Source organism: Bubalus kerabau, chromosome 23, assembly GCF_029407905.1.
Source record: "Bubalus kerabau isolate K-KA32 ecotype Philippines breed swamp buffalo chromosome 23, PCC_UOA_SB_1v2, whole genome shotgun sequence".
Lineage (NCBI taxonomy): Eukaryota > Metazoa > Chordata > Mammalia > Artiodactyla > Bovidae > Bubalus > Bubalus kerabau.
The window spans coordinates 39009863-39034356 of NC_073646.1; the positions used below are offsets into that span (position 1 = coordinate 39009863).

Here is a 24494-nt window from a genome sequence, read left to right on the forward strand (position 1 = left end):
TACACGCTCATTCAATACCCCCATGTGTGTATTTCATTCAGCTCAGCTGTCAAAACAGGCATTTCGGTGATCCAACCACATAGAAACCCTAAACCCAGTGGGCCCAAACCCCGGTCTTCAAGAAACACTCAGACAGGGTTTTCTCCTTTCACACCTGCCTGTTCTTGCGGCTCGTTTACAAACAGAGTGACGTCTACTTTTTCTTTTTCTTGCTGGTGATGGACTTGCTGGACACCACTGTGTCCTCTTTCGGGGGGCTCAGTGTGAAACTCGAGGAGGGGGCGTCCACCGGTTCCTTGATCACGGTGATGTCCACCTCGTAGTCTTGTCTTTTGGCCTCTTCCTCTCTCAAGCTGTTCAGCCTAACAAGAAGCAAACACAAGAAAGTATCATTTTTTTCTTTGAAATTTCGAAACCAGGTTTTACGCTGTCGTGTAAAGTAGTCCATTCCTGGAGCTCAACAGTGTTTGTCATCATTTTGCCTGAAATAAAAAGTCACGCCATCGACATCTCATCAGTTCAGACTTTGCGCACATCTTAGGTGACTTGTGAAGTACCTGACTCTGCAGCAACTTAGCTAGTACACAGCCCTTTTAAAGTCCTGCTGTAGCTGATAGTTCTTAAGTCTAATGCTGTCCTCCACAGGCCAGTGGGCTCGTGATGCCCTTCACAGGTGAGCATCCGCACTCGAAACTGACCTGTGTGTGGGGCTGAGCCTGGACACTGCGGCCATGCCTGCATGCTCACCACGCCCCAATCACGGTTCTGTTTCAGAAACATGCGCTACCTCGGTCCTCACAGCAGTCCTACGATGGGTCACCCCCACCTCCACAGGGGCAGAAATAGGCACACGGGGACAGACCTTGCCCAAGGTCACCCAGGTGTAATAAGTGGTGGGGCTGGGATATGACCCAGGGCGTCTGGGTCTATGTCACGCTGTGTGCCTGTGGATGCCTGGGGCCAAGGGCGTCGTCGCTCCCTTAGGACATAACAGGCAGCCACGGGTTCCCAGCCCCACACGAGGGCATGCCACTCTTTGGAAGTTGTAGACTCGTGTGTGTGTGTGTGTGTGTGTGTGTGTGTGTTGTTTTTTAATTTATTTGGTTGTACCACGTGTTCGTTGTGGCAAGTGGGATCTAGTTCCCTGACCAAGGATCGAACCCAGGCCCCCTGCGTTGGGAGCGAGAGGCTTAGCCACTGGACCACCAGGAAAGTCCCTGACATCGTAGCCTTTTAATGAAAGTGTTTGGTCTTGAAGCTCAGCGTTGCCACAGAGGACAGGAAAGAAAGATGACCAAGAACCCAGGAGGGAGGGAGGGAGTCAAGAGGTGTTTATCAAGTTACCTGGCTTCCAGCTCCTCGTTTTCCATCTTCCTCTGAAGGGCTATTGCTTCATTATGCAGCCTGTTTTCCTTTACTTTCTCCTTGAGGGTTTCTTCATGTTTATGTGCTTGGAAGAGAGTGTTCACAAAAAAGACGTACATATTACTGATCCATGTGTTGAATTTTTCCTTTTGTTCATACTTGTATTTTTCTTTTTTCCCTGCAAGAAAGGCTGATTGAAATGAGCATTGATACAGTCTTGAGTAACATTGGGAGTGTGCGTTCCCGTTCCCGGTTCTGTCACTGCCTGTGGTGGGCTGAGTGTCCTCGTCCCCCATAAGGGTGACGCTGTGCTCCTCATGGGCTTGTGGGTGTTAAGGGAATGCAAAAGGCTTCAGGGACGCCCCCCCTAGAACAAGGATGGCATCAGCTGACCCCAGCTATGATGGTCAACACTTCCTTCAGGCCTCCTGGTACCTATATTTTTTTCTAAAATAGCTTAACTATTTTGGTTTTCCAAAATTAAAATCTTAGAAAACTTACAACATTCCAATATTTTCAGAGAAAGGGAAAAAAAACCCTTGGCTTTTGACTACATTGTCTTTAAAGGCAGTTTTAAGAAAAAAACTTTAAAGGATTTTAGAATTGAGTAAGAAGGTAGGTAAAATTACTGACTTGATAAGGAATATAGCTTCACGTCTACTAAGGCAGCACCCATCCACTCTGGAATGTGTTTAAAATAGTTGATTCCAGGAGGATAATGCTTTGGATAGTTGTGTAATATCAGTAAGACTGGGGATCTTTCAAGACGGCATTTGTTTTTTGACTGTGTCCATTGCTTGGGCTCTTTGACGGCGGGGATGGGAGAGGAGTAAGGGCGCAGGTCCTGTGGAAACGCAGGGCTCTGTGACCAGACCAGTCTCCCCCGCAGGAGCCACTGTGAAGGGCCCAGAGCGGAAGACATGGGGAGAGCCTTGATGCCAGTGCCAGAGCTCACGAGGGCGAAGGGACACAGCCACAAAGACTGGCACAGCAGCGTTCCCAGCGGCATTCTTTATGACAGCCAAAACCGGAAACCACCCGAGTGTCCGTCAGCTGACGAGTAGGTAAAAATGGGGTAGAGCCGCGCAACGGAATACTACTCAGCCATACAGAGGAACAGAATACTAATACACGCTACCACGTGAATGAGTCCCAAGGCAACTGTGAGTGAAAGAGGCGGGCATAAAAGACGGATGATTCCGTCTATATGAGGTGTCCAGAAAAGGCAAATCCACGGAGAGAGCGAGCCGCGGGCACCAGGTGGCCCACAGGCGCCCCCCCAGCGCTCCAGGCGTCTCACCCACACCTACCGCCACCCCGAGGCCAGCTCCCCGCGGTGGTGACATGGCTGTACCTTTTTATAACCATGATGTCATTTACAAGCCACAGCTTGCTAGTACCAAGGTTCTAGAATTAAAATACTCACCACTTTGAGATAAAAGGAAGGTCAGCCCTTTTCCTGCAGATTTAAAATTCACTTTGGAAGTTTTTCCGTCACTTACAGATTTCTTGATTTTAGGCTTTTACATAAAAAAAAAAAATTTTTTTTAAGAAATCATAAAGCAAAATATGACTTCTGCATCATTATAGACTAACACTAATTTTCTATGTTGTAAATAATCAGAAAAGTATTCATGAGTCTGACATCCTTATGCTAGTTTGACTTTTTAACCTGCATATTTGCCCTATTAAGGAAATGAAGAACAGAGCTGCTGTATCCACTGAAAGGCTCCTCCTCCAAGAAACCAAAGATTGGACACCACCCTGGTCTGTTGGGAGAATGTTTATTAACCATCTCTCAGTGGCTGTAATTACCTCACACATGCTGTATGCATGCACATCTCTGCCTCCGGTAGATCTCACCCGTGAGCCCCAAACTGTCTCCAGCTGCCCGTTCTGTCACCACCTGGACATCTCCTCAGGCACCTTAAGTTAGCATGTGTCCAAACCCAGGTCCTTAGGTTTTCCCCCCAAAACTCCTCTCCCCTGGTTCTCCCCTTCATGATAAACGGCAGCTCTATCCTTTCAGTTCTTCAGGCCAAAAAAAAATCTTAGAATCCTCCCTGCCCTCTCTTTCTCTCTCAAATTCCGCAGCACTCAAAAAACACCGGCAGATAATCCCAAGCACTTCCTCACGGGTCTGTCATCAGCTCAGTGGCTGGGAGCCAACTGACCGCCCTGCTCGCGGGCCTCTGTCTCTCTCCAGCCACGTGCCCCTGGCCGGGTGCTGCCTCAATGGTGCATCTTCCTGGGCCGCCCCGACGTGGCTGCACCTGCTGCCACGCTTCCCGCCCAGCCACACAGACGCATTCCCGCCTCAGGGCCTCCACGCAGGACAGACTCCCTCCGCTGACCGCTGGCTGCGCTCAGGGGTCACTTCCTCCCAAGACCCTCCCTCCGCCCACCCTGTCACTCAGCCTCCACCGCCGCCCCGCTTCTCGTCACATCCCCGGTGCCTCCGAGTGTGAAGCAGCAGAGCAGTGCAGTAGCGGGCCACACCCTGGAGCGGAACTGCCCCAGCGCCGCTGCTTAGCAGCTCTGTGACTAAGGGGCAGGTGGGCGAGCCACCCTGCCTCTCTGTGCCCTAGCCCCTCTCTGGAGCCGATGGCAGCACCCTCCAGGCGTCTGGGCATTAGATGAGCAGGACCCTGGCAAGTGCGTGGCACCAGCTGAGCACCCCACAGGCGCCCCCTCTTCCTGTCCCTGTGTCATGACGCCCCTCTCCTCCCCAGAAGGTGAAGCCCACGAGAGGACAGGCTTCCTGCTCCTGCCAGACCCCTGGCCCCAGAAGCGCCCTCACCGCACAGCCAGTGCGTGCCCACAGCCGATACCGCAGCCTTGGCTGTCTTCCCGGTTGCCTGTCAATACACACCTCTGACTTCCTTATCTTGCTGATGTCGACCAGGACTCCCAACTTGCTCGAAGATGACTTGGTGCTGCTGAACTGAATGTCGGACTCCTGGCTTGCTACTGCGCTTGGACTCCTGTTCTGGGTGTTCTGACCAATGACAGACACACAAGAGGGCTTCTGGTTTCCATGGAGATGCACAGGCCTTTAATGCAGTATAACTGATTCACGATAAACAACACCTAAAGCGTGCCGTGACGGTAAGTACGGACGCGTCCGCACCTGTGAACCCATTGCCCCAGATGCTGTAAGCCTCGGGCTCCAGCCAGTGCTCCCTGCCCCCGAGGGTGTCAGCAGGCACTCTGACGATTGTGATGGAGCTCCTCTAGCGTGGCTATGAGTCTGCTTCCTGGGTCAAGACCAGGAAATACATTTCCCCTAACTTACAAAATAAATAACGTAAGTGACCTTTCCCGGTGGTCCAGTGGCTAAGACTCTGAGCTCCCAATATAGGAGACCTGGGTTCGATCCCTGACTGGGGAACTAAATCCCACATGCTGCAACAGCCAAATAAATAAATACATTAAAAAAAATAAATAAATACTTTAAGACTTCACTAGTTCTTTCCTGAAGGGTCACAAAACCCCAAGATAGTTCTGATGACGGTTTAACCATTCCAGAATAAAGCCCTTCCTTACTCTGTCGATTCTAAGATATTATCTGTTACCTGAGCTGTCACTGGGTAAGTGCTTCCAGCTTTGTTAACAGACAGGTCATCATTTGGGAAATCTGAACAGAATTTAGTTGGTGGCTCAGGAACACAGATGAGGGCGAAGCTTAATAGAGCTTCAAAGAATTCCAGGAAAACCAGCTGAAATGTAAGAAAATATAAAAGGGTCAATCCTCACACAACTCGAGGTGGGCCAGAGGCTCTTACGAGTGTTTGTCTCTATTCTCCAGGAAATGCCGCCTTGTTCAACACTCGGATGCCACGGGAGCACACTGGTTTGCAGTAAAAACTACAGCCTTTAAGAGACCTGTGAGGATGTATGTTCTCTCCTTAGGTCTCAAAGTCACTTTTCTATTTGATGGGAACATGTTACTGTATATTCACTCATCGAGGACCGTCACTATAAGAAGTATTTCCTCTTTTCCTGAACAACGAGAGCAGTGGCTCCAGTGACAGCTGACATTGGAATGGCTAAGAGACACTGAGACGACGTGACCGTGTTCTGCACGGAAGAAGCACATGAGTTGGTGAGGGGTAGACTGGGAAAGGAAGACTGTTGTGGTTTGAACTGCGCCTCCTTGGAAAAGGGGTTGGGAGTCCTAAGCCCCAGTATCCTCATATTTACAGATAATTGAGCTCAACTGAGGCCGCTAGGGTGGGCCCCAGTTCAATATGGCAGCCGTCCTCATAAGAAGAGGGAGACCGTTGGCCCCAAGACAGGCACACAGAGAGAAGACGACCACGACGGGCCAAGGAGAGGGGCCTGTAGGCAACCCTTTGCCACAGCCTGCAGCAGGAACCAGGCCCACCAGCACCTTTCTGATGCCAGTCTTCAGAATTACAGGCAGGAAATGGCTTACATATGCCAAAGAAAAAAAGAAAGTTGGGGAAGGGGTGTAGTGAGTACAAATGTTCGGAGGCAGGAGTCTGGTGGCTGTGACCAGGTGGTCAGATCTGGACTCAGAGAGGTGGCCGTGCTGGAGACAGAATTTGTCGTTGGTACCCAAGGCAGAACAAACAGCCTGAGTTGGATCTGGGCCGTTCGTGACACCTCTTTACAAACCTCAAGTTCAAAGTTACTGTCGATTCCATCATACATGGAAGGATTATCCTCTGCTATGACCTCCACAAACTTGGTTGCTGTCAATTCTTTATTTATCATCTTAAAGCTCTGTAAAAGAAACAGCCAATCAAACCATAATGGCTGCTGACTACAAACAGCTATATATATATATGTACTTTTTTTTTTTTTTAAACTTTACATAACTGTATTAGTTTTGCCAAATATCAAAATGAATCCGCCACAGGTATACATGTGTTCCCCATCCTGAACCCTCCTCCCTCCTCCCTCCCCATTCCATCCCTCTGGGTCGTCCCAGTGCACCAGCCCCAAGCATCCAGTATCGTGCATCGAACCTGGACTGGCAATATGTACTTTTAAAAATGTCACAGTCCTGCTGAAAACGAGGATGAGGGGAAAATGCGTGTAGGCAGGGCCCTCCCTCCACACTGACCCTTCCCTCCAGACTCTGTCCTAAGAACCCGGAAAGCTGGGTTCATGTCCCCAGGCACAAAGAGTTAGGAGAACTCCTCCGTTGGAAACCTGAACATCCTGGAGAAGAGGTCTATGGACAGTGGGCTGAGGGGGCGTCGGGGGAGCTGGGGCGGTTTCCCGGCTCGCTTACGCCACAGTGAAACCCGGTCCTGGACCGGTACCGCTCATCCACAGAGCTTCCCATCAGCCTTAGCATGCCACAGTCCTACCTGTGGGTGGACAGCCCAGGTGCACCACTCCCTTGTTCCTTGCACATCACAGCTAGACTATTTTGCCTTTCCTAAATTAAAATCAAAAACGGCTACAAACAGAAAGCCACGATGCACCGTGCGTGGCTACCCTCAACATCCAGAGGAAGTGTCTCATGCTCATGGTAAGCTCGTGCGGAGGGGCCGCGTTCCGTCTGCAGTGCGCCGTGTAGATCTCCCAGCACTTGTCCACGTAAGTCATCGAATAGAGGGTCCGCTGGGCCTCACAGAATAAATGGCCTGAAGAGGGAGTGGAAACACTGACACTCAAAACGATGATTACAGAACTCGACGCTGGAAACAGTTAAGGTCCATATAATCCTACGGGCTCTGTATTTACCTTTTACACGGCACGCATTGGGGCGGATGTTCTCATTCATCAGTTTTTTAAAGCACAGAAAGAGCGACGGGCTTCGGTCTCTGTGGTTAAAAGGAAACCATTATCACTCCTCCGTTCAGGAGATGGAACTTAATCCCCCGCTCTTGGAGGGCCGAGTGACCTCGTAACTGGCTTCTCTAACAAGTAGACCGAGCACAGAAAGGGGAGAGCAGTAAGTCTGCACTAGAGAAACCTGGCTGACAGCGCTGAGTCACGTGCTCACAGGTAACATCGCCAGTGATGAGACAGACTGATGTCACGTACCCCTGATATGATGGTATTCTTCCCACAAACCCATAACCTCAGGGTGATGACAGAAAAACATCAGCAAAGCAAAATTGAGGGACATTTCATAAAATAACCGATCAATATTCTTCCAAAGTGTCAAGGTCATAAAAGACACACATAAAAAAACTATCAGAGTTGTAGGGGACTAAAGAGCCAAGTCAAAGGAAAACACCCTCATGCTGGGAAAGACTAAAGACAAGGAAAGGGGGAGGCAGAGGATGAGATGGTCGGATAGCATCACCAACTCAATGGACATGAATTTGAGCAAACTCTGGGAGATGGTGGAAGACAGGGAAGCCTGGCGTGCTGCTGTCCATGGGGTCACAAAGAGCTGGACACGACTTGGTGACTGAACAACAACAACAAGAAAGGAGATATGACAACAAACACCAAGGTGGGATCCTGCATTCGGTCTTGGAACAGACAAGTGAAAACCTCAGAAATTCAGTTAATCAAATGGTAGCGATGTTAATTCCTTCATTTTAAGAAGTGCACCGTGATTCTGTAAGACCTAATCATTTGGGGAAGCAGGATGCAGAGCATAAACCAATTGTCTGTGTTAACCTGGCCACACTCTTGAAAGTCCACAATTATTTCAAAATCAAAGGTTTTTATATAAAAAAAAAAAGGGTAAGTATCAAATTTGCTCTGAGAAAGACAGGAAATTCTAAGGAAGAGTTGGTGGTGACTATTTCTGAGTAAAAAACTTGAGGGCTATTTGCAAAACTGACATGTGACCTGCATGGGAAGAGTTTTCACAATTTTTAACTTTGCTTCTCATGGTCTGGATGACTAATGTTTGTAAGAAACTTTTGTTTCTAATACTTCAAGAGTACGAAAAATAATCATGAATATCAGAGAAAAGAGAACGATATGACAATCGTGATGGTTCGCTCAGCCCTCATCCTATCCCAGGGGCCCAGAAGGAGAACTTACTGGTATTCTTTGTGATGAATGTGGTAAGCCAGCTGCAGGAGGTAATTCAAAAATGTCCTCAAAAGTAATGTTGTAAATGGAGAGTGAATTTCTTCCACTGGTATGTCGTTATTGGCTAAAATAAGAAAATTGGAGAGGATGTGATGGCTGAGAGGGTAAAGAATCCACCCGCCCATGCAGGAGACACAGGAGATGTGCATTCAATCCCTGAGTCAGGAAGATCCCCTAGAGGAGGAAAACGGCAACCTGCTGCAGTATTCTTGCCTGGAGAATCCCATGGACAGAGGAGCCTGGTGGGCTATGTGATTAATGCTGCTAATTTTTAATGGGTTTGAAGTATGCTTCAAAAACTAAAATTTGCAGTTGATACACACACAAAGAACACCAAGTGAGCAAATGCCATTGGTAAATGCCGCCCACAGATTTGCCTGATGTACATGTATTAGTCGCTCAAATGTGTCCGACTCTTTGTGACCCCATGGACTGTAGTCCTGCAGGCTCCTCTGTCTATGGGATTTCCCAGGCAGGAATACTCGAGTGGGTTGCCATTTCCTCCTCCAGGGGATCTTCCTGACCGAGGGATCAAACCCAGGTGTCCCATATTGCAGGCAGATTCTTGACCATCTGAGCCACCAGGGTTGATATTAGCTCTATCAAGTAGGTAATTTGAGACCTTTGAACCTGCCTCCCACAATTCAGCTGTAGGGAGTAAAACCTTCAAAACTGTTAATTTTACTGCACGAAATTTTTAACCTGAAATCAAGCCCAACCTAAAATTACCTAATGCCTTTTCTAGGCTATTCCAAGTCCTCCCTGATCTTCTCTGCTTCTGACCTTACAATTTGGTGGTGTTTTTTTTTTATAAAAACTATAGATCAGAGGACCTATGCATATGTATAGGACAGCATACACTGTCACAGAGATATTTAATTATGAGTCACTGAGGCTCGGTGGGTTTTCAAGGAAACGGTCCGGGGATTGCTGGGTACTGACGTGGTAAAGGGCATTACCGTGTATGTCCTGTATACTACCTGTATAGCTAGCATACTCGGTAAGAGCCAGATGGTAAATATTTTAGGCTTTCTGGGCCAGAGAGTCTGTGCCATAACCACTCAGGTCCGGTTTTGCAGGGCAAGAGCAACCACAGACAAGACATCAACAAGTGAACATGGCTATGTTCCAATAAAACTTTATTTATAAGAACACCCAGTAGGCTGGATTTTGCCCATGGACCCACTTTGCTGACCCTGCTATGGATGGTCTTTGACTACTGCTGTTATTTCACTAGATTCTCTCTTCAGTTGCATTTTAAGCACCTTGGGGACAAGCCCACATGTTGCCTCCTGGAACACCTCTCCAGACATGTGCCTTCCTCGCTCCCCCAACATTTCCTACCTGGTTTCAAGGTGCTGAGATGTTATGAGACCCTTTAGACCAGACAGGAAGGACCTGGAATACTCACCACCAAGCACCCTGTCCATATCAGCAAGGGTTATGTTATGGTGATGGAACTTGCAGTCTTTGAGAAACCTCCAGAAGTGAAGTTTTGTCATCAGAAAGGTGTTATCCAGGGAGCGGTCACAGCCCAGGCTGCTGTAAAAGTTATAGATTCTTCTTAATTCCGTAATGTTTCTTAAGATAGTGTATTCTACCTGAAAAGAGAAAACCACACAAATCTCCAACCGACCTGATAAGAACAAAGGTAAAAGAAAACTTGCTTTCTAAATTAAACGAGGTCACACATGCAGTAGCATTCACCTCTTACCACTGCAAAAGCTCAGGGAATGTTATAGTCTCCCTAACCATTCCGAATGAGAATGGGAAGACATGCTGTTATCCCGACAGTGGAATTACTTCCCTACAGCTCTGTCCTACTCTACCCTGTTTCATGCCATCTCCACGGCAGCAACAAAAGTCTCTCGTCTACAGATCAATGGCTCAGTGGTGAAGAATCCGCCTGTCAACGCAAGAGGCGTGGGTTTGATCCCTGGGTCAGGAAGATGCCCCTGGAGGACGAAATGGCCACCCACTCCAGTATTTTTGCCTGGAGAATCCCATGGACAGAGGAGCCTGGCGGGCTACAGTCCATGGTGTTGCAAAGAGTTGGATATGACTGAGCAACTGAGTGTGTACAAACACACACAAACACACACACACGTCAATATCCCTCATGGACACAGGCACAGAAATTCTCAACAAAATAACAGCAAGCCAGGGACTTCCCTAGTGGTCCAGTGGTTAGGACTCCGTATTTTCACTGCCAAGGACAGGGGTTCGATCCCTGGTTGGGGAACCAAGATCCTGCAAGTCACGTGGCCAAAAATATAAAGACTTTTTTTAATTAGCAAACTGAAGGTAGCAGTATATAAAAAAGAATAATACATCAGTACCAAGTGGGGTTTATCCTGCGATGGCTACGCTGGTTCATCATGTGAGAACTCAATCAGTGTGATTCATCCCACCACATAATCACACCAATGCATTTGGCAGGAACTGTTAATACCCCTTCATGATAAATACCCTCGGCAAATTAGGAATAGAACGGAATGCCTTAACCTGACAAACAGCAGACAGAAAGACATACAACTAACATGCCACGCAACGCTGAAAGCCTGAGATAGGCGACAGTCACATCCACTGCTTTACTCACACCCGCTCTGTCCCCATTCACCGTCTATCATTTTCCCCAGGCCCTTGGTGGGCTTATGCTGCCCCCAGACTCCTCAGACCCACAGAACTGCAGCCTACACAGTGTCCTGTTTCCCCAAACCTTGTGTCCCATGCGTCACCCTCAGAAATAAAAAAAAAAATCAGAAAATGTGATGAATGGAATTTGGGGTCCCTATGGAGACAGGGAAGTCCCAGCTGGGCGGCTCCATCAGGCATGTGTCACTCTCAGCATCAACTCCTGCCTTTGAAAATTCAACTCAATTGGATAAACAAGTGGAGTTGGCCCTATTGAAAACACTGCCCTAGAGGACATGGAATTTTCTTCAGGAAGCTTAAAGTCTAGTCGAGATCACAAGACACATATACAGTAAGGAAGTCTCCTTACAGAACAGAGCCAGGGAGGGACAAGACACGGAGTCAAGGACAAAGTGGCCTGGAGGGCCGGTGACTGAAATGAGCTCTGGAAAATTGAAGAGTGGGTCGGACTTCACAGTCCACAATCCTCAGATGTAAACAGCTGGTTGGGATTAGACACATACTCACGAAATGAGGTCCAGCTCCACAAAATTTTTTCTCTAAATATTTCGACATTGTGAATAATTTCTAAGGGTCTGAAGTTCTTTTGAATGCCAGCAGCCTATGACAACACACAGCAGAATGAATGTGTTCCAGAGTGAGGTGACCACAGCCTTGGCCTTCAGACCAAGCCAGCAGGGCAGGGGTTGACTGACCCTTGGAAAAAAAGTGAAAGTCAAAGTGGTAGTCACTCAGTTGTGTCCAACTCTTTGTGACTCTGTGGACTGTAGCCCGCCAGGCTCCTGTCCACGGGATTCTCCAGGCAAGAATATTGGACCAGGCTGCCACTATCCATCTGTAGGGGATCTTCCCAACCCTGGGATCGAACCCAGGTCTCCTGCATTGCAGGCAGACTCTTTACCATCTGAGCCACCAGGGAAGCTCTGGGTAATTCACTGGGTCCTTCCATCCGAACTTCCTTTTTCTCAGGAAGCCGGCTCACTCACTTGGGATCCTGGAAAATTAAACAAGAGGATATTTAAGCCAAGTGACTCCCAGGTGTATAAAAGATACTTGATACAGAACAGCAGTCATCAACAGTATCTTCCCAAGACTATGGAGAGTCTGCTAAGATTTAAGCCCCCAAAAAATATATATATTTCTAACAAAGAAGGTTTTTACCTGCTTCTTTTCTTCTGACTGGTCTCTCTCAGGGTACATTTTCAGCAATAAACTGAGATCCAGCTCGAGGCTCGAGCCTAACAGGGAATTACTTTCATTGCCATCAAGCTTTCTCATGATTTCTAGCAGATGAAGGCAAATACAGGGGATAATTGTGAAAAGCAACACTGAAATGTCTCAAACGTTATGTCAAAATGATTTTCTGCAAAAGTGTGACACAAGAGTATTCAAAAACCTACAAGAAGGCAGTTGTGGGGACTTCCCTGGTAGTCCAGCAGCTAAGACTCTGCACTCCCAATGCAGGGGGCTGGGGTTTGACCCCTGGTCAGGGAATTCAATCCCATATGTCCCAATTTAACAAAAGATCCTGTATTTGTAACTAAGACCCCTCACAACCAAATAAATAAATCTTAAAAAAGACAACAGTTGCTCACAGGAAACTTATGTTTTCTTCTGAAATATTAGGTACATGTTTTGATATCAGTGATAAAGAATCTGCCTGCAATGCAAGAGACCAGGGTTCGAACCCTGGTTCGGGAAGATCCCCTGGAGAAGGGAATGGCAACCCACTCCAGTGTTCTGGCCTGGAGAATTCCATGGACAGAGGAGCCTGGCAGGCTACAGCCCATGGGCTTACTAAGAGTCAGACACGAGTGAGCGACCAACACTTTAAGTCTGATGCAGCGTTACACATCAGCCTCCTCCAGCTGGAAGCGGACGCTCCCTACCGGCGCTGGTGGAGGGCTTGCACCACTGGCAGCTGAAGGCACTCTCTGAAGTCGAGTCCGGGTAGCTCATCACTTCCCCTTCCAGATTCAGAAACGCCGCTATGTGATCCTCGGAAAACGGGCCATCATACACACGCCCGTTCTTGAAGGTTAATCGGCCCTGCAGAGAGAAACACAGCTGTTTGCAGCTTAGGGAAAGATTTTTAGAAACCATTGGTAAATTTACATCAATATCTTTTCAACAGGAGGCTTTCATTTGTTAAGATCTGCACTTAGTTCACACACAGCCAGGCTCATAGAGTCTCAGGTCACCGTGTAGACCCTCTCTCCAACTCCCCTCTTCCTCTCCTCTCTCTGTATATCCCCCACCATCTCTCCATAACCCTGAGCACCCCTAGGTCACAGAATGTGGCTTATTAAATAATGACCAGCAGAGGTGCCTATCACAGAATGGGGACTAATCTTGATATTTGTCGAACCCAGGCCAATAGTTGGTCTGACTCAGAGGTGGGCAAATGACCCAATCCAGCTCAGTAAAGCTAAAGACATGTGTGGAAAATTTCTGCGAAAGGAGTTTCTTCTCTCCTTCTACTTAGCGGGGTATGTAGGCGAGAAGCCTGGAACCGCAACAGCCCTCTTGCAGTCGTGAGGGAGGAATAATAAGGCAGCATAATAATGAAGCTGACATGGTAGGAGAGACATGGATGGATGGAAGAGAAAGATTTAAGCTAGATTTTCTGGTACTTGCGACCAAAACCACCCTAACATACACCACAAATTAAATAAACTCTAAATATACAGGAAATTGATGATACGTTAGAAATTACTCTGGTGGCACAGATGGTAAAGAATCTGCCTGCAATGCAGAAGACCCAGGTTCAATCCCTGGGTTGGGAAGATGCCCTGGAGAAAGGAATGGCAACCCACTCCAGTATTCTTGCCTGGAGAATTCCATGGACAGAGGAGTCTGGTGGCCTACAGTCCATGGGATCACAAAGAGTTGGACATGACTGAGCAACTAACACACCACACAATCATCTTAACAAATCGGTAAGTTAGCCTACGCAAAATGGCTAATACAGTTTCCTAGGTAGAGAAAGTCACGCCTTTACATAATCTTTAAGATGCAACCTTCACAGGTCTATACTTACCATGCCATGTTTTTTATTGGAGACCCACTCTCCCTCATACATGGCTCCACTGGCATAGTAGAACTTTCCGTGGCCATGGCGGTGTCCGTTCACAAACTCTCCTACGTATTCATTTCTCAAAGGATACTGGGAGTAGGGGATTCTCTTTAGAAACCATGTGTGTGTGCCAAGGCCGTTCTGAAAAGAAGGCAAATTTCCATGAGAAAAACTCAAAACATTTCCTCTTTTTACCTGAATCTATTTAAATAAGGTATGAATCAAATACAGGGACTCATTTGAAGGGGCGAAAAGCATGGGCATTGGAGTCGCACAGACTCGGTCCTCACAGGACTCATGGGACTGAGGAATTTACCAGTCAAAGAACCTAACTTGTGTGCCAGACCTTTAGAGAAAACTGCTGCTGCTGCTAAGTCGCTTTAGTCGTGTCAGACTCTGTGCGACCCCAGAGACGGCAGCCCACCAGGCTCCCCTGTCCCTGGGATTCTCCAGGCAAGAACACTGGAGTGGGTTGCCATTTCCTTCTCCAATGCATGAAAGTGAAAAGGGAAAGTGAAGTCGCTCAGTCATGTCCGACTCTTAGCGACCCCATGGACTGCAGCCCACCAGGCCCCTCTGTCCATGGGATTTTCCAGGCAAGAGTACTGGAGTGGGTTGCCATTGCCTTCTCCAAGTTAGAAAACTAGATGCTAACAAAACAGCACTTTTTAAAAGGCTGATCTAACCATAGAGAGAACGGAATAATAATGCCATCAGCAACATGGATGGACCTAGAGACAACAGGACCTGGACTGAAGTCAGAAAGAAAAAGACAAATACTGTATGATATAGATCATACGTGCAATCTATAATACAACACAAATGACTGTATCTACAAACCAGACTCACGGAACAGACCTGTGGTTGCCAAGGGGAAGAAGGGGTAGGGGAGGGAAAGACTGGGAGTTTGGGATTCACAGATGCAAACTATTACATACAGAATGAACAGAGAATAACTTTCCACTGTAGTGCACAGGGAACTATATTCGGTAATCAGTGATAAACCATAATGGAAAAGAATATGAAAAAGAATATATATAACTGAATATATATATATAGATAGATAGATAGATAGATAACTGAATCACCATGCTATCCAGCAGAAATTAACACAAAACTGTCAATCAACTATACTTCAGTAACTTTTTTAAAAAAAGGCTGATTTAGGGACTTCCCTGGCAGTCCAGTTGTTGAGACTCTGCACTTCCACTGCAGGGAGTATGGGTTCAATCCCTGCTCAGCGAACTAAGATCCCATATGCCACGTGGCACGGCCAAATGATAGAAAAAGGAAAAGAAGATTGAAAACTTTTAAAAGGCTGATTTAGCCGAGTAATCATCACGGGAGTTTCTAAATTTAACACTGCCTGAATTTCAGATTGCCACACGATACCCAACAAACAATTCCCGGGCTGAGAGTCAGCAGAGCGTCTGCCACTGGGTTGCTGCCTCTGTTGTTACACGGTGGCTCAGTTGTGTTTGACTCTTTGCGACCCATAGACTGTAGCCCACCAGGCTCCTCTTTCCGTGGGAATTCCCAGGCAAGAATACTGGAGTCGGTTGTCATTTCCTTCTCCAGGTTAACTTCCTGGCCCAGGGATCGAACTCATGTCTCCTGCATCGCAGGCAGATTCCTCACCGCTGAACTACCAGGGAAGCCCCGCCTCTGGGTGTGTTCTGCTAAGACCCGCTGGTACCTGGACCCCGTGCTTCCACTGACCAGTGTACTCCTCGTTAGTCGTCAGCCACCTCATCCTACCTTCCCCGTGGCGCACGTTGTTCTCCCACTGACCCTCGTATATGTTCCCGGACTTGTAACTAGGTGCACAGATCAAACAATTAAAACCAGTTATCTCACGTTCCTTTACCTTAAGGACTTTATCTTAAACTTTCTCCCTAAACGACTTTGAAGAAATCCAGCCCTTGTGCCCATACAGTCTTCCCTGTATTTAAATTTAGTCGATAGGCATGAAGTTTGCAAAAGTGATTCTCCCAGGGGTGGTGGTTGTGGAGGGTGGGTGGGGGGAGGATAGATGACTATATAAAACCTTTTGATCGTTTAATTATCTGACAAAGTGGATAAGAATAGTGCTTTTTTAAAAAATCTTTTAAAAACAATTCCCTATACTATTATGGTTAATATTTTGGTTAATATTAAAATTTAAATATTTAATTAAAATAATTAAAACCAAAATATTGGTTAACATTTTGCCCCAGATATTTTATTTCTTTGCCCAAAATATTTGGTTCCATCAGCTGAGTCTAAATATTCCACCCTGCTTATACAGCAAATATATTCTCTGTAAGTTCTGCACCTTATCTTTAAATAGCCTCAGGGAAAAGCTATCTGGGGCCACAAATGCTTTTTGCTAGCACCCGAAACACGGCAGGGGAGGGGAGGGGAGGAGACCGCAGACACCTACCATCTTATCCCCCAGCCCTTTCTGATGTTGTGTATCCAATCTCCTTCATACCAAGAGGTGCCCTCTTGATTATAATAAATGGAGCCCTAGAACAAGGAATACCATTAAAAAAAAAATCAAACCTCATAGAACTGGTTTTTTAAAAAGGTAAAGATAGAAACATATGATTTTATGGCATCTAAAGGATGTGGAAGATGTCACCCTTACAACATCTTCGGTAAGACATAAAGTTGGGCTCATGCTTCCGGTGTGTGAGTGAGGACGTGGTCACGTGTGTGGCTGCCTCGCCCACCTTTCCGTGTCTCTTGCCGTGGCACCAGTGGCCGATGTAGGACACGGGCTGCGTGCTGCACTTGAACATGCCGAATCCGTGCCTCATGCCGCCGACCACTTCTCCTTCATAGGTGCTGCCATCTGGCCACGTGAAGATGCCGTGGTTCATGGGGATGTTCTTCACAAAGTCGCCCTGTGGCAACACGGCCATCAGAAAGAAGCAAGCAGGGAGATCCCTCACCTGGACACGCGGAGACCATGCCAGCCTTTCCTCCCAAGGCAACGGCTGAGTAACCCCCGAGCCCCTAGCCCCCTCCTCCCGTCCCCGCACAGCCCAGCCTCCCTCACCGGGTCCGGCACGGAGCAGAAACCCAGGCAGAATGAACGACCAGGAAGGCTGTGAGCTGACAGAGCTGCAGGAAGCCAGCAGAGGACATGGTGCAGGGGCGCCTCCCAAGCCTGGCCTTGGCAACTCTGGACTCTGCAACCCGCCTCAAGGGAGGCTAATTCACTGCTTCCCAGGAGTTGCTGACCATTAGCCAGGCTCAGTGATGGCCAGTGGAAATTCTAACACTCTGCAGACACATCAGCTGACCGCCTGCCCTGGGGGCGCCTTCCAGATAATCCCCTGTGGTCGGAGCCCTGGAGGGGTGCACAGCACAGGGTTCTGCACACCTCAGCCCAGAGGCTTCGGGTTCCTCTCCAGGAACGTGAGCCTCTGGAGGTGAGATCCCACCAGACGTCCCAGGAGGCCAGGGACCTTTCTGAGGACACGTCTGGGGGAGCAGGAACCCTGCCCGTAAACCCTCCTGACTGGGCTGGTGTGTGTGTTGGAGGGGGCAACGTCTATAGAAATCAGCCCCACCTGACCTTCCAGAGATGATAAATAAACCAGAGGCCAGGCCAGGTGGCAGGGTTTGGGGGAAGAGATGCGTTCCTGGGAAAGCCTGGCCTGAAATGGCAGTTGGCACCCAATCCTCTGGTCGCTCTGGACCTTGGGTGCTCTCTCCCCTCCATGACGGTGATGGGGGATGCCCTCCCCTTGCTCTGCCCAGCCCCGTCTTCCTGCTGCCCAGTCCACTCAGCTGCCAACCTGGCCCAGACGTGCCTGTTTCCCTCCCCTGGCTGTTTGAATATGTGCATCATGCCCTCCATTTTAAATACTTTCATTACGACTTACAAACACCATGGCGTTAGCAGCTCTGCAACTGTGATTTTCAGAGCAGCGTTTCAGGCCCACCCACACTGTGTAGACACTGATCTAAAAATACATATTCCCCTCAGCCCTGCAAGATGGGATATGTGAAACCCCTATCATGGAACATAAGTAGCCAGTAAAAATCAATGGATCTCAGTCAATGGATGTGATTTGATCTCTAGAAAAATATAGGGGCAGAAGAGAGGGTATAATGAACTATCTCTGGGACTTCCCTGGTGGCCTAATGGCTAAGACTCTGAGTTCTGAATGCAGGGGGCCGGGGTTCGATCCCTGGTCAGGGAACTAGATCCCAAAGGCCGCAACTAAGACCCAGTACAACCAAATAAATAAATAAAAAGTAAGTAAATAAAGTACCTCTGTTTATAAAAAGGTGGTAGAGGCTGAAGAATATCTCCGAACAAATAGACAGACAAAACTGGAAACTGGTGACAGTTTACAGAGGGGCCCCTAGCGTAACGACTTACTTGTCACCTCCATTCTTTGGGTCTGTGGATTTTTTTAACCCATGTGCTGAGCAATTTTTATGAAACTAGCTTTTTTTTTTTCCTTTTGGCTCTATCATGCAACAGGCCAGATCTTAGTTCCCCAACAAGGGATCGAACCCAGGTCCCCTGCAGTGGAAGTGCAGAGTCCTAACCACTGGGCCGCCCAGGGAAGACCCTGATACTAGCTAGGAGCCTGTGGGAACCTACCATTAAATTACATAGTTTAGAACTGCAACATATTATACGCTTTACCTCGTATTTCAATCCATCAGCCCAGATGTAAGTCCCCTGTCCGTGCATGAGTCCTTCGGAGAACATGCCCTTCAAAACAGAACAACAATGCCTTAGGCCCTACCTTGATTTCATACAACAGCCACCCAAGGATTCAGCTCTTAAAAGGGAACCGTGTTCCACAAAATGCTGGTCCAGCTGGGAGCTGGTACTGCACTGGTGTCCATCTGGTTCTAAAAAGGATCTGAGGAGTCCAGAAAAACCCAGGTCCCTAAAACTGACACCAGGCGGTGCTAAGCAGTTGTTAAACTGAGCTATGAATTCAGCCTTCCTCTCCTAACTAAGCTGTTGGAAAACTACCACTCGAACTCATATGCTTTGGGTTTTGCATTTCAAACTTTAAAGGTTTTTTTTTTTTAATTATTTAGACCAGATGTCCTCAGTTGCTCAGTCGTGTCCAATGCTTTGCAACCCCATGGACTGTAGCCTGCCAGGCTCCTCTGCCCTTGGAATTTTCCAGGCAAGAATACTGGAGTGGGTCACTGTTCCCTTCTCCAGGGGATCTTCCCAATCCAGGGATCGAACCCAGGTCTCCTGCATTGCAAGCGGATTCTTTACCAGCTGAGCCACCAGGGAAGAATACTGGAGTGGATAGCCTATCCCTTCTCCAGTGGATCTTCCTGACCCAGGAATGGAACCAGGGTCTCCTGCATTGCAAGCAGATTCTTTACCAACTGAGCTATCAGGGAAGCCCAACATTATTGAAATTTACACTAAAAAATAGTAAATATTTTTTCTTAAATGGTAAATTTAATGTACATTTTACCACAAACTTTTAACTTATGAAAAGCATACATCAATACAGCAATGTAGTCCTAAGTAAAAAAAAAGATTCAAGATGTTATCTACAAAATCAATATGCCCATGTAAAAATACTGATTCATCCATTCAGGAAATAAAAGGGACACAGAAAACTGAAAAAAATTATGGCAAAAGGATGCTGGGATTTTAATTTTACTCTTTGTTATTTACTTTAGTGACCTTAATGTTGTTTGTACAATAAATAAAAATCAGGAAAAGGAAAAAAAATCTAAAACTGGGAAAAGGAAAAAAAAATCTAAAACGATTATTTCAATTGTATTGAGTCATGTTTTTGCCTTAAAATATGTACTCGGAGTTCACAATAAAATCGGCATTAAGTATTTCCAATTCCTTCTGGAATTGGAATTAGAGGGCGTTTCTGAAGACGCAAATCTAAGATGATCACCCACACTGTCTGCCTTGCCCAGTTCCAAAACGTGTAACTCACCTGGTAGGTACAGCCTCCTTGGAAGATGGCAAACCCTTCTCCCTCATACAGTCCACGGACCTTTTCCCCTTCATAGCTGCAATGAAATAAAGCTCAAGGCAGTGAATCATGTGAGGAAACCCCAGTGACTGGGCGTTAAAATACAAAAGGGATATCAGTGAAGACGTGCAAACGATATCTCACGTTCCCCCAACAAGCATCACCTCCACGCCCCCAGGACCACTGTGTGCCTGCCCTTTCTAAGTACTGGGGCTTGGGCTGTGAACAAGTTCCTGCCCTCAGAAGCTTATGGTCCAAAGAGGAGAGACAGACAATCAAAAGGAAACAAATGAATAAGATAATTCCAGACCACATTCACTTTTTGTGAAAGAAATGATCGGGGAATGTCACCCTGAATGAGGAGGAGGTTACCTGGTAACAAAGAACCTTGAGAAGAGGATCCCTGAGAGGAGGGAACTGCAGGTGCAAAGGCTCTGAGGCAGGAACGAGCCCGCCGCCGTCTCAAGTTCAGCTGCATGGCTGGACCACACCGAGGAGGGGAGTGATGGGAGGGAGACCAGGGGAGGCAGAAGCTGGGTGGGCAGGCAGGTGGGCTGAGATAAAGACTTGCCATCAAGTACAAAGCTCTAGAAGGAATCATGAGAAGGTTTTCAGAACTGGGTTGGACAGGACCAGATTTACATCTTAAAAAGATCGCTCTGGCTGCTTCAGAGAACAGACTGGGGGGGTGGAGAGTGAGCTGCCGGGAGGGGAGCAGTGGGCGGCGAGAGAGATGAAAGCGTTGGGAATATTCCGGACAGTTTTCCATCTGGGGTGTGAAAACATTCTGGAAACGGACAGTGGGGATGGCTGCATAACGTGGAGAGTGTACTTAATGCCTCTGATTTACACGTAAAAGGATTTAAAATATGTATATTTCACTATGATAATTTTAAAACTTTTTTTTTTTTAAGATATATTCTGGATGTAGAACCAATAGGGCTTGCTGACGTGCTGGCTTTAGGCAAGGAAGGTGCCAAGAACAGTGCCCAGATTTGTAGTTCTGAACTGATAACATGTGATTTCATCACCTTGCTCACCTCCAGACTCTGAGGCGAGTGAGGTGGAAAACAAATGGCCCTGTGACAGCCATGACCACACTGGGCATATTCCAAGAATCCAGAGAAGAATAAATATTAGAAAACCTATGATGAGGAGATTAGTTCTACGACTTCAGGCCTGGATGTAGGGAAATGGTGATGCCCTAAGAGAAACAAGGACCAAGGGATGAACCCACAGCTGGGAGAGAAACAGCAGCATCCAGAGAAACCTTCTAAAGTGCGAATTCTCATTTATTTCCCCCCATTAAGAACCTGAGGCTCAGAAAGGTTCGGCGATGGGGCTGGCATCCTGGAGCTAAGACTCAAATCCTGACTGTGTTATTTCAAGTCCTGCAGTGTTTGCTTTGGGACGCAAGCTCAGTGGACGATGTCCAGTAGGGCATTAAAAACTTGAACCAAAAACTCATGGAGACGGAACAATGCTAAAGGCATAGATGTTTACAGTCATCTAGGGAGATGGAAGGAAGGAAGGGAGGGAAGTTGCTCAGTTGTGTCCGACTCTTAGTGACCCCATGGACTGTGGCCCACCAGGCTCCTCCGTCCATGGGATTTTCTAGGCTAGAGGACTGGAGTGGGGTGCGAAGTAAAGCTATAATAAGAGATCATCCACAGACAGAGAACAGACAGCATGGAAGTCGGAGTCAAGGGAATGTGGAAAAGGCAGTTCATTAAGTCACCTTTCAAGAAAAAAGAAAAGTCAAGACTCCCCTGGTGGTCCAATGGCTAAGACTGCGTATGGGCTCCCAGTGCAGGGGGCCTGGGTTCAGTCCCCGGTCAGGGAACTAGACCCCACTTGCCGCAACTAAGATCCCACATGCTGCAACAAAGACCCCACACAGCCAAATAAGTACATAAAGAAACATTTAAAAGAAAGAAAAAACCACCTTTCTACTATGAGTTTGGTCAGAACGGGCTCTTCGTACTGGGTGGTATCTTCATTCGGCAGACTGTCGCTTTTGACCTCTCTCTTGACTCCCGGGTCCTTGGGCTGCACGTCCAGTGCTGGCGCGGCACTCGGCGACACGTCTTGCCTAGGGGCGTTGCCATCTTGTTTGGCAAACTCGGGATAATCTGAGGGAGACGAGGGAGAACGGACAGACTTGTCCCCCTTTTTATCTGCTTTTTTCTTTTCTTTCACCATGGCCTTTAGAAGACCTAAAGTTCACTTTATTTAGATAAGTATCCAATGACTCCTTCAGTTGAAAGCTGTGCGTTTCAAGGATTTGGGGAGTTTTATCTGAAAAATAAAAATTATGTCTCTGAATACTTAAGGGTTTCACTCATAGTTACAATTTTAATCTTTTTAAAAAGTTATTTATATTTATGGATTTGGCTGAGCTGGGTCTTAGTTGTGGCATATGGGATCCAGTTCCCCAACCAGGGATGGAACCTGAGCCCCTGGCATTGGGAGCACAGAGTCCTCGTCACTGGACCACCAAGAAAGTCCCTACAATTTTAGTTGTACAACCCCAATGTCATTATCATTCTCTTCCTACAGCCTGAAAAATTAATTACAAGGATCAAGTAGCACCAGGTTATAAAAAGCAATTTCAATATTACATTGTCCTAAGATTTTTAAAATTGGAACCACCATCTATCATTTCTTTTCAACTAGTGTTCCAGTAAGAAAGGCAACCCTTTGTGGGAAAAAACATCAACCTAACCTCTAAAATCTTACCTACCACCAGTTCATACTGTGTAAAAGCCCATCTCTGTACATCCGCCTGGCAAAGTGCTCAGGAGCTGAACCCAGGCTCCTGCACCGTCCCCTTCCCAACCGTCCTTCTGCTTCAGATGTCAAACAGGAAAAACAGGAACTTGTCTGCTTATAAGGATTAAATAAGACGATTCACAAAATCAATTATTCTGTCACTTTCCTATTGCCATCGGCTACCTACTCCCTGGGACAGCATGATAATAGATTGAGGCCTCCTATGTCAGACAAGAAACCTTGTGTTAATCATTTGCCCAGGGTCCCAGAGCTGAGGGGCGGGGCTCTAAAGCCATAGTATTTGTGGCCCCCCAAAATCGGCCCCACTGAAGACATCCCAGTACATCAAGCAGGAGGCAGAGGTGAGTCCCGAAAGACAAGGCAAGACCCCTCTCCCTGTGCCTGAGGGGAGCAGCGGCTGCTGAATGCCTTCTGCCTGCCTGGCACTCTCTGGCCACCTGATTTCCGCTCACTCCCCCCAACCCCCCCAGGCTCTGCTCTCACCAACATGGTCCAGCTCCTCTCTTCCTTCAAAACCCCATCACCCTTTCCAGCCCAGCACCCCCACCTCAGCAATGACAGCGAAGCAAGCCGCTGAGGCTTCTAAACTCGTCTTTACCACAGGCTTTCCGCTCCCCCATCACCGGAGTCTGAACTACTAATAAAGCAAACTTCCTTTCTCGTGGCCTGTTTCTTACCAACTTTTGTGTATCTTCTGCTCTCCCTGAGTTGAGGCTGTATTACGGACAGTTTACTTGCCTTAGCACGAGAGGGACTCGCATTCTCTGGGCCCAGGCTCCCAGCTCGGTCCTGTCCCTTCCTACGCCCTCCCCGCCCACCGCTCACCCGCTTGCGTCCTCGGAGGCCGAGGAAGAGCCGAACCTGGCCGTCACGCAAAGAGGGCCGCACGCCTGGGACCCCAGGACCCCCGGAGGCACTCACCTCGGTGGAGACCCAGAGAGGATCCTGCCTGGACGGAGGCAGCACGGCGTCCAGACCCGGACGGTGTCCAGGCAACCATGGGCCCCGCCCCGCCCCGATCTTAAAGGGGCCACGGCACGTGCTTTGCCCTTCAGAGCAGGTAGCAATATGGAACCCAACTGACCTGGGTTTTCCCTCCTCTGCTAATTGCCCTGCGGCCTCTCTCAGCCTGTATCTTCGCCTTGCTACTGTTAAATCACTTCAGTCGTGTCCAACTCTGTGCGACCCCATAGACAGCAGCCCACCAGGCTCCCCTGTCCCTGGGATTCTCCAGGCAAGAACACTGGAGTGGGTTGCCATTTTCTTCTCCAATGCATGAAAGTGAAAAGTGAAAGTATCTTTGCCTTAACACAAGACTAACTCAGGAACTCAGCTGTTACTTTTTCATTACTGCCATAAACAAGTTACCCCAAACTTACTAGCTTAAAGCAACAGATTTATCATCTCACAGTTTTGGGAGGCGTCCAAAAGGAACGGGTTTCTTTGGCAGCTCCAGGGAGAATCTTCAGGTTTCTAGAGGTCACCTTCCTCTATCTTTGAAATCAGCATCATTTATCTCTCTGGCACAGCTGGGGAAAGTTCTCCATTTTTTAGAAGACATGGGCTAGACTGGGCCACAGAACCAACCCAGG

At 47.7% G+C, this 24494-nt stretch overlaps 1 protein-coding gene across 1 annotated transcript; it reads right to left on the reverse strand.

Annotated features, from left to right (window-relative positions):
- Positions 1-10: 10 nt before the first annotated feature.
- Positions 11-24115, reverse strand: LOC129637433 (radial spoke head 10 homolog B). The gene is made up of 20 exons (XM_055561584.1): positions 23824-24115; positions 22055-22407; positions 20071-20146; positions 18783-18851; positions 16846-17019; positions 16554-16639; positions 15828-15948; positions 14096-14272; positions 12945-13104; positions 12217-12338; positions 9812-10001; positions 8350-8464; positions 7087-7166; positions 6838-6986; positions 6007-6114; positions 4941-5084; positions 4238-4363; positions 2792-2885; positions 1345-1543; positions 11-362 (listed from the first exon to the last, which is right to left on the reverse strand). Exons 2-20 carry the CDS (start codon positions 22309-22311, stop codon positions 194-196), a joined length of 2616 nt encoding a protein of 871 aa, XP_055417559.1. The 5' UTR covers positions 22312-22407; positions 23824-24115; the 3' UTR covers positions 11-193.
- Between the last annotated feature and the right edge of the window lie 379 nt (positions 24116-24494).